The sequence below is a fragment of the Corapipo altera genome, unplaced genomic scaffold (genome assembly GCF_003945725.1).
Source record: "Corapipo altera isolate COAL_440 unplaced genomic scaffold, ASM394572v1 180, whole genome shotgun sequence".
Lineage (NCBI taxonomy): Eukaryota > Metazoa > Chordata > Aves > Passeriformes > Pipridae > Corapipo > Corapipo altera.
In genome coordinates, this window is record NW_020884915.1 from 6,831,331 (window position 1) to 6,848,416 (window position 17,086).

The following is a 17,086-nucleotide window of genomic DNA, read 5'->3' on the forward strand; positions in this document are numbered from 1 at the left end:
CTGCGGCCGCCGCCGCCCCGGGCCCCGAGCCCGGCAGCAAACAGCCGCCGCAGCCGGAGCCCCCCCCGGCCCCCTCCTCCCGCGAGGAGAGCTGCCACTTCCTCAATGCCATCTTCCTCTTCCTCTTCAGGGAGCTCAGGGACACTGCCCTGGTCAGGGACTGGGTCACCAAGAAGATCAAGGTGGAGTTCGAGGAGCTGCTCCAGGCCAAGATGACGGGGAAGGTGCTGGAGGGGCTCAGCCTCAGGGAGGTCTCTCTCGGCGATGTCCTGCCCGTGTTCAAGTCGGTGAAGCTCATCCGGCCGGTGTGCTGCAACGAGGAGGGCTGTCCCGAGGAGCTGGGCTTCGAGGTGGACCTGGAGTACAATGGTGGCTTCCACCTGGCCATCGACGCCGACCTGGTCTTTGGCAAGTCGGCCTATCTCTTCGTGAAGATCTCCCGGGTGATGGGGAAGCTGAAGCTGGTCTTCACGCGTCTGCCCTTCACTCACTGGTTCTTCTCTTTCATGGACGACCCCGTGATACTGTTCGAGGTGAAGTCTCAGTTCGAAGGGAGGCCCATGCCCCAGCTCACTTCCATCATAGTGAACCAGTTCAAGAAGGTTATTAAACGCAAGCACACCCTACCCAATTATAAAATCAGGTGAGATGTCCTGCGACCTCAGGGTTACTGGGGGTGGTGTGCAACACAATTGCTGTTTTGCTCTTAGCAGGTAAAAAGAGGTTTTTGTGGGCATTTCTGCAGTAGGAGTACTTGTCCATTGCTTGTCTGCTGTCAGAAGCTTTCCAGGGAGGGAAGGATCGTTTTCCATTTATACCAGGTGAAGAAGCCATTGCACAGCGAGGTTGTGACATGTCCTGTACTGTGTGTAACTAAATGGCAGAATTAGGAGGTGTCAGAGATTTTTGGGATCCTGTCAGATGTCCGACAACAGGACCATGATATCCCTCTTTGGAAGAGATAAAGGACGGCTTTGCAGAGAGTGTGTGGGTTTGGGGTGTCCTCCATAGCTCCTGCCACTGGTGAGCCACCTGGGCAGCACTTGTGCCTTACAGTCACCTGCAGAGGTGAGGTGGTTGTTGCCTAATGTGACAATGGGTAAAGTTCTCTCTCTGAGGAATCCTTTTGAGATCCTATGATATATGCTGTCAGCTTCTCTTCTGGTCTGCTTAATTTCTTCTGTAACTTGGGTAAAGTCTAGAGGTTAATAAGAGAAGTATTGCCACTACTGTGGTAAGGAAAACTTTGGGGACCTCTTGGGGTTTTTTTTCCTTCTTTGTATGATAGTATGTTTTCTTCTACAAATGTGCACATTGCAGCACAGAGTGCATTGTACAGTGAATATGATGAAATGATCAGTGACATTTCTGTAGCAGAAGTGGCAAGGGCCATCTTGACTTTGATTCCACACTCTGGTACTGGATGTCTTACCACTGTCCAGGTGCTGTGTTTCTGTTCTCTCTTACCACTCTTCCAATACCATCTTTCCTTTCTCTTTTGTTTGTTCTTTGTAGCTTGTATTATGTGTTAAGTGTGGATTTCTGTTTTGTTTACCACATTCTTCTGCAATAAGCCTTTTTCCTGAAATTCATGAGAGATGAGTAGCTGAAAATGCCTATTTGAATTTTGAAGTGTAATTAGCTCTGTAGTGATGTAATTTTTAGAGCCTTTTCAGCTGGTTCTCCTGCAACTGAATTCCTAAGAGTTCTCACGAAAGTGGATTTGTAAAATATCCAAGATTTGGACAGCTCTGACAGGGCAATAAGTAGTTTCTTTGAGTGCTGTGGTGGTCCTTTCAGGTTTTGAGGCACTGAATGGCTCTCCAGAAGCGAGCAATCCCTGGGCAAGAGGGCAGCTGCCAAGAGCAAGTTTGCTTCCGTTCTCTTACTTTTTTGGGAAGAGCCTGAAGCTCTTTAACTGTGGGAAGGGCCCTAAGGAGAGGCTGGGATAGCACAGTCGTGGTGCAGAGCACTCTCACATACCTGGGAAGAGCAAGTACAGCAGATGGACTTTACACTCCTTTGACAAGTTTTCAGGGTTCCCGTGGAGCCAGGGATGATGTGCTCCCCCCCTTCAGCAGGTGAAGACAGACATCTGCGTTTTTCCTCTGACAGATACACCTGGTCAGTAAGGTGCTATCATTTAGGTAGAAGGAGTCAGTTTTCCACGTGTTTCTCAAGCTTTCTGCCCCAGAAAGAATGACTGAGGCCTGTGTGAGCCACTGGCACTTAAAGGAACTGGGAGGGAAAATAAGGAAAGAAGCAGAATGTAGAACCTGAGATAGAAATGTGTGGAAATGTGAGGACAGAAGGTAACTGACACTGATATACGGAGTATAAATTATTATAAAACTAAAAAGAATTAACTGTTAATTTAAAATGTTCTCTTTAGTTAAAGGAGTTGGACATTTATGAGTGCTTTAGAGGAAAATGCAGGATCAGTTGAATTTCACACTAGATAGCAGGCTGGCAGCATAGGGTGGCAGATGTTCAGTGAAACAGTGTCCAACCCTGGGAGGGTGGTTTTGACCTTTAAGTTTTATGCCATGACCTCATCATGTCCTTCTGCCCCTCCCTGTTTGAAGGGGGTAGGCAGCACACTAAGCTGGATGCTACTAATGTCGTTGTCTTGAGGAAGGAAGGTCGGGTCACTGGTGTCCTGCTGTGCAGAGCCTGGCCTTTAAAACCTCAAGGGGGAACACTTAGCTGTGCCCGGCAGCACAAGGTCTTGTGAGATGCAGTCTGAAGCCACGTATTCTCCACCAGTGTGTCCCAGGGGAGTTTAGGCAGGTGGATCCCAAGGCAGCAGGGCTTGGTAACAGCTGAGTAGTAACAATACTTTCTTATGTGGTGGCTGAGCTGAGAGCTGAGACATTATGGTTTAGATGGTGTTTGGAACATAAGTACCCTGCTGATAAGATATAAAACTTGGTGGTTTAAATAGAATTTGTAAGAACACACTGAATTTGGGAATATGATATGTTAATATATTCCATAGCAAAGAGTATATAGGAAGAAGTCAGGAGTTTTACTTAATAATAATAATGCTTAATAATGTGTTACCTTACTTAGAGTTTAAAAGTTTCTCATCTGCAGGGAGTGTGATTATCCTCTCCTCGTTTGTTTTTCCTGTGGCCTGTATGCCTTTGTTTAAATATTTGCATCCATGCCTAGCTCAAAACTTTTCTGCTATCTCCCTACTCCTGCTCAAGTAACATTGTAAATAAATCTTTGAATAGCAGTAATTACAGCCTTGTAAACAAAAGCACTTGGAGTGTGAGGAGTTCCCTTTTCAGCTGGTTAAAAGGGGCACTTTGCTGCTCTGTTCAGATTGGCTCTCTGGCTTCCAGGTTGAAGTTCACAAAAGAGTTTCATCTTGTTTCAAGGTATTAATTAGCACTAAAATTAAAAATATGCCATTTTCTTTTGTGTTAGGCAACTTTATAGGTGTTATTACTTGGTAGTGAACAGCATAAGAAGAGAACTTTTGTCAGTATTTGATCATCCTGTAACTAGGGTTGTGTAGCAGATCCCCACCTCCTCTGTTATTTAGTTATTAAACACCGTATGAAAAAAGAATGTATCTTCATGTGTGCTGTCTGTTGCTACAGCCAGATTACTACACATGTACTTCTGTATTCCTTCCAGTTCATACAAAATTAATGCAGCAGAGCAGTGATTAGTAAGGTCATCCTTTGTGTTATCCATTGCTGGGACTGGCTTTGTGTGATGTGCATAACTGCAGCTGGAAAGGAGAAAAAGGCATCCTGCATTCCTGCTGCACTCCTGAGTGTCTGTAGGAGAGGCAGTGCAGCCTCCTAAGTGGATTTAAAGTTTGTCTGGCATTTTATGCACATTTGTCTCTACAAAAGCAATTGTCTACTAATTAAAAAAGAAGGGATGCACTTTGTCTAAACACATAAGTAGTAATTTGTGTTTTATTCTAATAGGGTGTTTTCTCTGGCCCTTTAATAAATGTGTTTGTGTCTGGCAAAACACCCTATTATGAAGCTGCTCTGCCACTGAATGGGAATTGCTGTCTTGTGTAGTAGAATTTGATTACATCCCTGGATGTAAGGCTGCTGCTAAAATCCACTGAATGGTGGGCTGGGTTGTTTTTAGTTTGGGGTTTTTGTTATCATCGATAAAGGATTTGTGCAATTCAATTGATCATAGCAGCAGTTACTACTGTTTTGTAGTTAATGTATTTCTTGCTTTGTAATAGAAATGCAAACAGCTTTTCCGAAAACATTTTTGTATCTTGGAGCATTATCTTGTTCAGATGTGGGGAAGATCTAATATGACCATTTTTCTTCTCCAATATACACGAGTTCTGCTGCACTTTTGAGAGTGAGATAACTGAATCACTGTTATTTCTTTTTTTAGTAGCTAGCCCTAATGAATAATTGTAGGTATCATTTATTTGGCTCTACGTACTCCAAACTCTACTTTGACTTAACTGTTTCAATTACATGTTTTTTCAGTCCTAAGTCAAGTGGAGTAGTGGGTGGAAGTTGAGAATGAGAGTGGAAAGCCTTGACATCCCTGTTGGTTGTGATGTTTTGCAGAGTGGCCCCAGCAGCTGTGTTGCTGTGCCCAGATGTGCAGTGCTGGCACTGTCAGGAGCTGTGTGCAGTCAGTCTGGCACCCGCCCAGCTCCCCTTGATGCTGGATTTGTCACGCAGGTTTCTTTCACTGGAGAATGACCAGGAATGCTGGCAGCACAGAGTGGAGTTTGTTTATTTGGGTTTTCATTGGATACAAACAGTTGTTTAATACTGTAGGCGTTGTTCATGTTGGTTTTAACTTTCTGTGTCATGGCTTTTAACAGCAGGATAAAGTGGTTAACACTGAGCTGCAGTTCTGCATTGCCATAGCAGGTTTAGGACTTACAGACACATTTACAGGACTGCTTCAGGTGTCTGTCTCTTGCTTGCTGGTGCTGTTGCAGTAGTCACGTGTTCATCTGGATTAGTTCTCTGATGAGCTGTACCTTGCTCGTTAACCTTTTATTAACCTTGATATGCCCCCATCCCATCAGGTGTGTAGGTACAGGTAGGGAGGTGCTGTGCTGTCCAGCCTGTTCTTAGCTGTTGGGTGGAGTTTGGCTGTTTTGAACAGGGCCTGGGCTCGCTTGTGTAGGTTTTGGACAGCTTTGGTTTTTGGGCTCTTTCTAGACAAAAAAAAAGTACACTTTACCATAATGAAAATACAAAGCCCTTTGTGTATATGTGGAGGCTGAGGAGGAAGTGCTTGCAGTCTTGTCTCCCACCAGAATTTAACTTCCTGGTATTTCTTAAGAAAGGATGTGAAAAAATATGACAGCTGCTGGTTTTTTCTAAATTTCACATCTTGCGAGTTCATCCATGTAGAGTCTTAAGTAGATCAGGTATTGCCTAAGCAGCGAGTCAGTCCTGTATATTTTAAGAATACTTTGTTTCTCAGTTTGTTACATTAAAGAAAAAGCTAAGTGTTGATACTAGCCTGTTTTGAGAAACTGTACTTTATTTTAAAGCGTGCTACCACAGAGGGGAATGACTTTCTTTTCATTAGAAGTAACGTCTCAATGGTTGCTTCTAACATTTCTCTGTTGGGTATAGAGATGACCTCATCTGGTCCCTTCCAACATGAATTATCTTGGGAACTGATCGTTTGCAGTATAGTTAGTCATGTTAAATAGTTTTATGCTTTATTTGGAAGCTGGGGCTATATTGAGTTTCGCTGGGAAGAACAATTAGACAAGCCTATTTTAATTTACCATTATAGAATGCAATCTGAGAGTTACATAGCAGTTTCTTATTTTTGGCAAAACTTAAGACAAGAAGTAATGTAAATAGCTATTGATTTGATTTTATAAGTTTTATAATAGAAATTACTTCATAATATGGTAATAGAGGTATTGGAAAAAGTATAAAATTAAAAAAATTATGTATTATTCATATGATGTCGTTATATGCAGAAGTACCAGAAATAGAGCCTGAGATTGTGACCATGTCTTAACTCCAGAAAGCAGCAGCCAGTAGAGAGACCTTTCTCAAAGGTTCTGCAAAGGGAGAGTTTTTCTTTCTGAATGGTTTCTACTGTAGTTGTGATATGAATCTCTCTTAGTAGTTAAATTTATAGGGCACTCCTGTTTGAAGTCCTCATTTCTACTGCTGCTGAAAGGAGAGATCTTTTTTTTTCTTTTCTTTTTGTTAGCACCATGCCTGTTCTAGGTACAAAATCCTCTAGTGTTCAGAAGCATTAAAAATCTCCCAGGAGCTGAGTCCTTTTCTGCTGTGCAAGAATTGATGGTGAAGCAGCACTGTGATTTTCAGACTGCTCCAGAGGGGTAATGCCCTGAGTGATGCCAGCACAAAGACTTGTTTTTCTAATGGCAAAGTGGTGCTAATTGGAGTCAGTAGATCTGTCTGTAGGCAGTGGTTTCATGCTTGGAAGGTTATCTTTGCAGTACATGGACAAGTGGTTTCTCTTGTTCATCCAGGAGTTGGGTAAATGGATCTGTAGGCAACCTGACACACACTGAACAAAACCAAACCTCAGAGCCTTAAGTACTTTCCTTTTTTTCAAGGGTGCTACGTGTGTAGAAGGAAGCTTTTTGTAGTGCAGAGGTTTTTACTGGTTTTATTTTGGGAGTGCTCTACCTCAGGCATGCAGTGTGTCTGAAAGGTCACTAAATACACGTGTCCTCGGGTTGTATGAAATTGTATGGTGAAAAATATGTATGTAAATCTTCTTATGTAGCTGTCAGATTCAAAACCATTGGTTCTAGGGGTTTTGAAACATTTTTGGTCATCTTTCCAAGCTCCAGCACTTCATGAGTTATCACACTGGAAAGATGTAATTACGAAAGAATGTCAGTTTGAAACTTGTTTCTTTTAAAGTCAGGTTTAATGAGTGACCAGCTACATACCAGACATTTCCCAGTATACAGGTGGCATTCTTTTTGGGTTAAGAGTGAACCTTTTCCTGTGGTTAGTCAACAGATCTTCTATTTTCTTAGCAGCAAGGGTGATGAACTAATATGGCACTGACTTGAGACAGATTAGTGAAGAAACTGGGACACCACAGGTATAGTTGGGGACAAAAAAACCTCTCAGCTGGAGGGAGAGATGGATGAAGGTGTAAGTTGTCTGATTAGTATCTGTATTTGCTGCAGATAGGAATCCAGTAAGCATTAAGGTTAATTGGTCTGACAGGAAAATAAGACCTCCTTCAACTTTTCTTACTTGAAACAGTATATAAAAGACTCTTTGTACAATAATAATGGAAGAATATTAACTCATGTAGCACTTTTGCTGGATTGTATTTAAAAATTACTTGATCTTAGTCCTGCAGTGAACATCTTTCATGTTGTTAGTGAATAAAGACTGGAAAATCCGATGAGATTTTTTGGCCGTTGGTGTTTTGCACGTCCCACCACTGAGACCACGTTCATCTGGACTCTGATCTTCAGTGTTCAGACTGATCTTGCTGCTCAGGGAGAACAAATATATGATTCTTTTTATTCAATTGCCCTCATCTGTGTTGCTTTCAATTCTTTTAAGTAAAATATGAAATAAGCAGAAGAGCTTTTTATTATTTCAGGGTAAATACAGGGCAAATAGGAGTTGATCACACTACTGGACTGTAGGCATCTAAGAAATGTCCAGGTTTGGTTCTGAGCCTCTGTTGGAGCAGGTGGGTGTGTTCAGGCACTGCAGTTGGGCTATTCTGAATCACCTTCTCCAGGCTGTGTTATGATTTTTACACTCTGTGCATAGACAGTGTGACTAATGTCCCCCACCTGTTACACAAACTGAACACTGCATTTGCCTTGAAGGAGATTACTTCCAGGGATAGAGACACGGAATTGACCTCTAAAAATATGTAGCTAATACATCTCTTAGTAGCTCATTTGATGTAAAAATGTATGAGCCTTTTGCAGAACTATTTTATATCTGTTTATATGTATATATATATATAAACACATGAAATAGTAAATCTTTTTATTAGCAAGTGACACTTGATCTGAAAGCTCTCAAATAGGCTGCCTGGGCAAGGCTGGGAGGTTTCAGTCATCAGTGAGGTGGAAGGGGGCAGTGCTCCAGTGCTGGTGAAGCTCAGGCTCAGGCTGCTGCATTGACTATTGGAGCTACTCCTTTCATGTTCCTGGGTTTCTGTGGGAAACTGCTTATCCTGCATTCCTGCAGAGATTGCCTGAAGTCACCTGATAAGCTCCTGTGCTTACAGCCATGTTCATACTTGTTTGATTTAGAACTATTTCAATATTTGGTTATTTTTGAGATTATTTTTCTTTACAGTATAGTAGAAGGCTTTAAATTTAAAACTTCTCCTAGGATTAATAAACTTTATTGTCTAAAATGAGTATGGAGAAAAATTAGCAACCCACATAGGTAGGTAATATTAATAGATGATTTGTGTCACCCCACTCAACTAAGATCCATGAATTGTAGAGCTGCAAAAACCTTTGCATGATGATCTCAAACTGTGCTTTCATGCAGCAGAAAGCAGTAATCCAGTATTATACTTGTTAGCTGGGAACAGTTATTTCCAGAAGGTTCTATTCTGCGTGATGTGTGACTACCAAACTCTAAATAATTTTTAAAAAATGCTCTCCTGGAAGTTTTATTTTGACGTTTGAGGGTTGAAGAAGGCTTGTTCATGACAGTGGATAAATTCTCACTTTGGAAATGAGCATGGATGCCAGTTTGTGTGAAGGGGTTTTGAGGGTCATTATTTTATAAAAATTTGTCAGGTTAATTGTGACACACTAAGCTGAACACAGAATTTACAAATCATTTATTTGAGTAGTTTCTGCTGATGTCACCGAGTTTCTGTTTAAACTTTCTGTTTAAAGAATTTACTGCTGGAATTTATCTCAGTTGAGAGACACGAGTAAGATCCACACAAGTTTTGGAAGCTTCTTCCGTTACTTTTTACTTCTACTGTTTAACAAATGGCTGTTGTTTCACAAGCCAGTTGAATCCAGAGTAGAATGAAGACCTGCAAGGTATTCAATGATTCCAGCCAGGGTATAGAGTAAATCCATGAAAAAATCCTGCAGTGGAACCTGAATTTGCCAGCGAGGTTTGTGTTGCACAGGCAGTTCCTGCAGCAGTGCTGGGTGCCCAGCCAGCAGGGAGTGGTGGTGTCTGGGGCTGGAAGGAGGGTGCTGCTCCTCAGTGCCCAGCCAGCAGGGAATGGTGGTGTCTGGGGCTGGAAGGAGGGTGCTCCTGCATTGCTCTGCCCAACAAGGTGGGGTTGCTGTGCTGGGTTTGGTGCCTCCCGCTCCTCCATTGCTCCTGCCAAAGCCATGTGGGTGCATCTGCTTCCCTGAGCATTCTTCCTTCTGCAAGGACTCCTCCTCTTGTGGAGCCCTGCCTGGGTTCATAATTCCTCCAAGGACTTGGAAGTGCATCTCTGTTTACTGCAGGACCCAGCTGGAGCCTGGCAGCATTTTAGACCTGTCTGTGTTCTGCAGTTGTGCAAACTGCCAAGGAGGTGCTGGGTGTAGCACCAAAGAAAAGAAAGAACCTTACTTTTTGTGAGGTAAGAAAAAGGCCTGGAGCCTTTGCTGGGCTCAGCAGAGGGGCCTGTGAGGAGCAGTGTGCCCAGCCTTCTCCACTGGAGCTGTTTCTGGGAATGAAAAATACAGGAACTCTACTACAGCAATACAGTTCACATGTTTTGGAAGACTTGCAAGATGTCATAAAGCTCTGTCTGCAATAAAGAGTGTATTACAGAGATCAGCTGATGATACAGTTCATCAGACTGTTACACATACTCAAAGACAGTAATTAATTGCCAGATATTACCAGCATAAAATTAAATTAGGATAATCATTTGGGAATTAATTTTTTTAGCAATTTTGTGTTGCATTAACTGAAAAACTTACAGAGACAGTTTGAGATGTAAATGTACAAAATTATGTCTTACTTTCTGTCCAGGATTTTAAAATTATGTGTGGATATCTAATGGAAATTGTAACACTTGTATACTTTGTTCCTGACTTTCTTAACTGAGAGTGCTAAGCTTCAGTATATTTTTTTGAACCAGTTTTAATGGCAACATAGTTATGAACAATGCCCATTCAGTGTACAAATATTACCATCTACTTTAATAATGGCATTAGGTACAAGATTATGTGCAGTGAATATCTTAAAGCATTATTCCTGTTTGCCTAAGCTAAAATAGGAAGAGTAGAAATGGAAGATCAGTCTTGCAGTTACATGGCAGAAGGCTTCATGGAAGTGTTTGAGTCACCTCTGGGAATGATCTGGCTTGGTGAATAGTTCCTTAGTAATTAATCAGGATATGATGCAGTGTTATTCTAGAAACTTCAACAGTTGTTTTTTGTTTTTAAGAATAACTGCATACTTGCTAACAAAACTTGATGCAACATGTTAGAAGAAACAAAACAAATTCTAATGTTTCCAAGCAAAGAACCCTGTGAATTGCAAGGGGAGGTGGGGTGGGAACAGCAGTGTAAGTCAGTGGTATTGTTTTAAAACAATACTACAAAAACTCACATGTTTTTTTTCTTTTTTCTCTGTTCCTCTGAAGGAAGGGCAAGTTAGAGAAAGTATCCAAATTCATGATGAGTTTGGTAGGAAAAGATTATAGCAATTTGAGAAGCTGCTTTTTTCCAGTGTAATCACAAGTGCTTGCCATCAGTGATGCAGGATTTGGCAAGAGCAGGAATCCTTCCTGTTCATTAATCTCCGGAGCCCTTCCTGTGTGTGATTGTGAGCAGCAGTGCCACAGGTCATGGCCAGGCTGAGCTGCTGTCATTTGGTCCCATTTACAGTGCAGGCCCACCAGTCAAATGCTGTGACACCACTGCTGTCACCTGTGCCTGGGGGACGGGTGGCCAGTGCTGGCCATGGCCTGGATGCCACCCTGCAGCCCCTCTGCAAAGCAGGGCCTCGCTGAGTGCTGCCCACAGCTCAGGGGAGCTGTCGGTCACCCAGCCTGGAACACAGCCCAGCTCAGGCTCAGCACCATCTCCAGCTCTTTGGAAGGCTCCCAGGCTGGGAACTGAACCACCTTGTGTCTCTCAATAGATAAATGTAGATTAAGGAGAAGCTTCTGTAGTTTGAGCAGTTTTCAAACTTAACTGGAGGAGTGAGGATAAACCCTGGAAAGCTCTCATGCCTAGAATTCAGAACAGATACAAATATTTTTTCACTTTTGGCTGGCAGCTGTCTGAGGCTGCTTTCAGCAGTGTTGTTTTCTCTCTAGGCAAAGAGATGCCATTTGTTTCATATGGACATAGGCTGGGCTTTAGAGGAGAGGATTAAAACTCTTCAGCTCAGTGAACGAGTCATGTTCAGAGCTTAGACTTCCTATTAGAACATCATCTTTTTCCTCTAACCAGTATTGCAGAGAGATGATGTTTGTAGGGACTTGAGACCTCCTTATGGGAGAATACACTGCTGAAGTGAGCAAAAGGCAGTGTTTTGCTGGCATCAGTCACTGGGATCAGTCCCTAATCCACCTGGCTAAAGGTAGAGTTTTGGGGTGGCTTGGGTTTATTTGCTTATTTTCTGGTGTTTTTTTTCTGCTGCTGTTCTCCTTGAATGCCTGAAAGCTGCTTGCTAAACCACACCTGCTGGTCTTCCAGCCCTATGTGAACAAATGAACATATTCTGCATTTTCTGTCCCACCTGGAGCAGAGCCACAATAATTCAGGCTTTCTGCTTAAACGGGGAAATTTTGTCTTCATCCTGTTTGAAGCTGAAATATAGTAGGATTTTGATCTCTTTCTCTTAATTTGAATCACCAGTTTGCTTCAGCTAAAAAAAAAAACAAAACAAAACAAAAGCCCAAACCCAAACCAAAAATACCACCTGAAAATTCTGGTCTCAAGCAGCCATTGACTGCGTTGAGTTGACAAAGCCGTTTCGGTATTTATGGAATTTAGAATTTGGACAGTGTTCTTGAAGTGCAAAATAGTCTGTGCATGGTAAAATCAATCTTGTCTGTGCTGATAAGAAAGCAGTTATGGTAAGTCTGATTCAAAATTTCTTTTTTACCATGGCTATTTCAGTACAGGCAGTAATACCGTGTCTTTAGGACTCTCTTTCTTCAGTTCACAATGACTTCTGTCATATATGCAGGGAAAAAAATCTGCTGTCTTTTTGGAAGCATGTACTGGACTGTTTCCATTTATTCTTGTCGAAGTCAAGAACAAATTGAAGTTTTAAAATTGCCTGTCTTGAGTTTCTGATTCAAGATGTGTGTCAGAGTTACTGAGAAATGAGAACACTGTAGCTTAAGAATCTGGAAATGTGTGAAACATCTTTGAAGAAAAAAGGGAATAATAAAATCTTTGCCTTTTTCTTTTTTTTCTTTTGAGGTCTTGGTTACAAAAAAAAATGACAGCTCATATATTGAGAACTTGTGTGTAAGAGCCTCCCACGTGTCTGGGGCAGAATACCCTGTAACACAGTGGAGGGGGTACTGGATCTGAAGTTTACCATAAAACTTCCTAGAAAATAAACACTGTCTTACTGCGATGTTTTTCAGGCTGCTTGTAAACCAGACTTTCGTGGGTGTGAGTAAAGCTGAAATTAGTAGATTTCTATAATGAATAAGAGTATAATTTGAATTATTAAAGTCCCCTGACTATGAATGCTGACACAGTTCTGCAGTGTTCTCCTTGTGGAATTCTCCAGTGACAGCTGGGGAATTGCTTTTGCAGAGTCTTTTAAAAAGCCTAGTACTGCTAATTTTGGCTTTTGGGGTTTTTTTTCCTCAAAAAAAGGATGAGTTCCATTTTTGTATCTTCAGTCTGATATAAGCAGTTTACATTAAGGTGATTATGCCTCTTTAGGAGTGGATTGTAATATTTCAGAACTTTTGTAGAAGTAAACTTCATCTTAAATTACACACAATGTAAGAATAGAGGACTTGTTATATGTCTTAAAATATCTGGTGTCAATCACTCTTTTTGAAATTTATACACTTTACAAGTGCCTGACTCGTGTTTCCATGCATCAGGTGGCAAAGGCAATGTAAACAGGAGAGTGATTTAGTTATGTTCTGTAGTTAGCTGAACCTTTTGATTACTCCCCAAACTAAAAATAGATTTGGCAGTTTTTCTTTTGAGAGTATTTTAGATACTAGAATCTTCACGTACAGTAGCATTTATTAAAAAGTGAATTGATTCTGTACTAAACACAGTCTAATTTGAGATTGTGGTAGAATTTTGCTTACCTTTCTAATTAAAAATTAAGATTTGCAATGCATACAGAGTAGCCTTATGCTGGAGATACTTGTGTTTTTACTTGATCGGTTCTTCTGAGATTTAAAGTCTCTTTTTGCTTTTTATTAAAATTTAGATGCTCAGTTAATGTGACTTAAATAACAAATTCATAAACTTGACAACAGTTAATCTTCATGTCAGTGTAGTAATGCTGGAATTTGTATCATGCAACTGATTAATGTGGTCTTAAACACATACTCAGTAATTTTTACACCACTGTTTTAAATCTCAAACTTCCATTATAAACCCAGAGAATAATTTAAATTTTTCCCAGAACTTACTCTGGAAAGTGATCTCACTTCTTAACAGAAGTTCTAGAAAATCCAACCCTTCTGCACTTCCAAATGAAGCTGTAAATCTTTCTGCTTTTCCAAGCAGGAGATGGAGTACTGAGAGCTTTTGAATATTGTTCCTGTTTGTATGTAGCTTTTAACAATTTATTGGTGGGCCTTTTTACTGTGATTCTGGACAGTCTTAACTGATGCAATGAACAGAAACATAAACATCTGGTTTCATACCACATAAATTGATCTTTTTTTCTCAGTTCTCAATAGATTTCCTCATGCAACTAAAAATACTGTTGTTAACTAGGTACTGATGGAAGCAGTTAATTTAGGTAATAGGTTAATTATACTAAGGTGTAAAAGAATTCTGTCCTCTTCTCTGTTAAAGGTTGGCTGAAGGGCCACAAACCAGTCATGGCAGAATAGTGAATACAAATTAATGGGAATATAGGTCAGACATTTTTAAAACTAACCCACCAAATTACAGACTTGTTCCAAGGTGAGTTCTTCCCTCCAGAACTGGCAGCTGGAAGGAAGAATAGGATTCATGGGCTGAAAGCACTCAAACTGAAGGGAACAAACTTGATTCCTTTGCGGGGTTCTTGGATGCACTTTGAGGGAGGTGGTGCTGGTGAGGGCAGGGAGTCACTGGGAGCAGCTGGGCCGGGGCAGTGACTCACCCACGGCAGGAATGGAGTGTAGAGTCCTTCCCATGGAGGAGGGACACTGGCTGCAGTGCCTGGCAGCCTTTTGGCTGGGCTTGCATATGGAAGAGCTCAGTATTGTGCTATTGTACTGTATACTTTTAATCCAATGTATTAGTTGAGTAACTTTATCTTAATTAGCTTTCAGTGTAATCATCTGACCTAATTCCTCATGTGAAGCTTATTTTTGCTGTTTGTATCTTGTGGTATTTGTTGAGAAGCACTTGCTACTCCAGAGCTTCTTTTAAGTATTTTTGTAGGTTTTTTTCAGTTGCTAAAATTTTACGTGAAGTTTGATTGATGGATGTTCCTCTTCATGTAAAATTGAAATGCTGGGTTTTAACTAACATTTTCTCAATAGTGTACTATCTGAATTTCAGACTTCTGGCCAAATAAGATGATAGGTTTGTGGAGGGTCTCTGGTAACTTAAAAACAAGTTGAAAACACACTAGAAGCATCTAATATAAGCCACTTTCAAAGACCTTTTTTTTCTTTTTTAATAGTATGCATATCCAAGCAAGATTTTGGGTGTGAGGTGTTTGTATATAACTTTAGGAACGCACTCTTCAGTGTGTCCTTTGTCCCGGTGGCTGCTTGTGAAAGGTGGGGTGGCTCCCAGGTTTTCCCAGCCCTGGGAAGCAGCTGGGGTGGCAGACTGGCAGGCACGTGGGCTACCTGGCTGTGCTTTTACAGCACAAGGGAACTGTCTGGCCCTGGTACCAGCTGTCCCTCTCTGGGTCTGTGGTACTTCACCAGTTCCTAATTGGAAAGTCTTTCCAAATAAATAGGGTTGTCTTGGACTTAAATCGTCTGACAGCAGTTCACTTCCCTAATGTGTAAGTGAAATCTATGGGAAATTGTAATTTATCCCATGTGTAATTTTGGAAATGCACAAACTCTCTGTAGATTGCTTTAAATGGATAAGTGCAGTGATGTAAATTTGGAAGGCTTCAGAGCAGCACTCAAACATTGAAAATGCATTTAAGGTGGATATTTAGCTCTTTGTACATTACCAGTGCCAGTGGAAATAGGTGATGTGTTGGGGTTTTTGTGAAGGATTTTACAAATCAGTTACTGTGTTAAGAATGTGGACATAAGTGCTTGTTGTAAATTAAACATTATGTTGAGACTGCTTTTAATCCCGTATGTGTAGAAGATTTAAGTAGTGCTGCACCAAGTCCTGCATACACTGTTAAGTGTTTTGCATATTATTGTGTTTAACTGCATTGGTATTTTAGAATTAATTCCTCTTTAATTCATTGTAGTATGAATTTTTAAAAAGTATTTTGAAAATAGAAATCAATATTGTAGTAAACATTATCTTAATCTAGGAGGGAAAATGTCTTGTTCAGGGGATTATTTCATTATTCTGTGCTGCAGCAAAGGCTTGCAGTGTGTGCTGAACACTTTGGTCTGAAGTTACTTCAGGATGATGGTTTTGGTTTGAATATATAGGTAGATATGTCTGCATCCTTACTGGAATGCTTTAGTCTGTTAGTTTGCTTTTTTGTTTAGTTCTTATTTTTAGTATTGAAAATAGATTGGTCCAGGTTTGTGTTTTTCTTAAATAGCCTGCAGGCTGTTTTATGGTGTGTATGTGTAAGGGAAAGACCTTATAAATACCAGCTCACTGAGTTTTATGGTGGTCAGTGGTTTGATGTTCCCATGGAAAACTATCTTTTTTTTTGGATAGGTTTTGGGAGAAGGTGTATTGTCAGTTGCTGGTACGACCTGAAAAGTAGTTTATTTGTGCTGAAAACCCTTCAAACATGCAAGTATTAATTCACCCAAAACTTGGCATTATTTTCCAGTGTGCTCGTCTAACTCTTCCTTTTTTGCCTAACAAAATCTGAGCCAAGCCTGTGTTTTCAGGGGGTAAAAATCACTCCTGAAGGGAGCAGGGCACCCTTGTTTGTGTTTGAAGTGAGAAACATGAAGGGCAGAGTGTGCTGTGATGGCTGGAGGTGGGTCAGGCCCTGAAGTGATACCAACTCTTGTAGAATGAAAATAGTGGGGTCATCTTGGTAGTATGTTCCCTGCTCTTGTGATCCCTACTATTACTTTAATTGTTTGAGAACTATAAAGGAAAATATGAGTCAAATATCAGACCAGGCAGTACATGCAAAAGGCATGTTTTGAGTTGGTGCTTATAGTAGGTTCATGAACATAAACCATGGCCCAGAGTGATTTCATAGCTTCCTATGTGTCGTGCAAGACTTAAAGAAAAAACATTGGAATAAACTGTTTAAAATTGAATTTTTTCACTTGACCTGTGTCAAAACGGTTTTCTTCCTGAAGGAGTTAATGAGGGAGAAACTTGGAACCAAATTAAAGTTAGAAATTGAATGGGATTTCAGGAAAAGAGCTGGAGTGTTGAGTTGTGTTTATTCACCGAGAGAACAAAAGAAATGTCTTTCTCCTGGCTCTGTGCGAGGCTGTTGCCGAGTGCCTTGACTGGGAGCGTGGAGCTCCCTCCCCAGCCTGTGCTGACAGTTAGAGGATGCTCCGTTATTTATGGGGGTTTGTGCAACTCTTCAGATCCGTGGGACTGTTTCCTGCACATGTTGTGATCTCTGGATGTGACAGGCAGATGCCTGTGCTGGTTGAGCAAACAGGACTTGTGAAAGCCTTCTTGGCCATGGGATGGCAGATCCGGGCTGCCTGTGCTGCTGTCCTGAGTGTCCTCGGCAGGAAGGATTGCTGGGAGGCTGGATCAGGGTGCAGGAGGGATTGCTGGGAGGCTGGGTCAGGGTGTAGGAAGGATTGCTGGGAGGCTGGGTCAGGGTGCAGGAGGGATTGCTGGGAGAGGCTGGGTCAGGGTGCAGGA

The 17,086-nt window shown here is 41.4% G+C and overlaps 1 protein-coding gene across 1 annotated transcript in view; it reads left to right on the top strand.

Annotated features, from left to right (window-relative positions):
- Positions 1-2: 2 nt before the first annotated feature.
- The window catches only part of PDZD8 (PDZ domain containing 8), a gene marked incomplete at its 5' end in the record, with an annotated part of 58,759 nt that continues 41,675 nt past the window's right edge, over positions 3-17,086 (top strand). The window contains one exon of the mRNA XM_027655198.1: positions 3-643. Within this exon, the coding sequence (XP_027510999.1) occupies positions 3-643 (641 nt within the window). The remainder of the gene's footprint in view (positions 644-17,086) is intronic.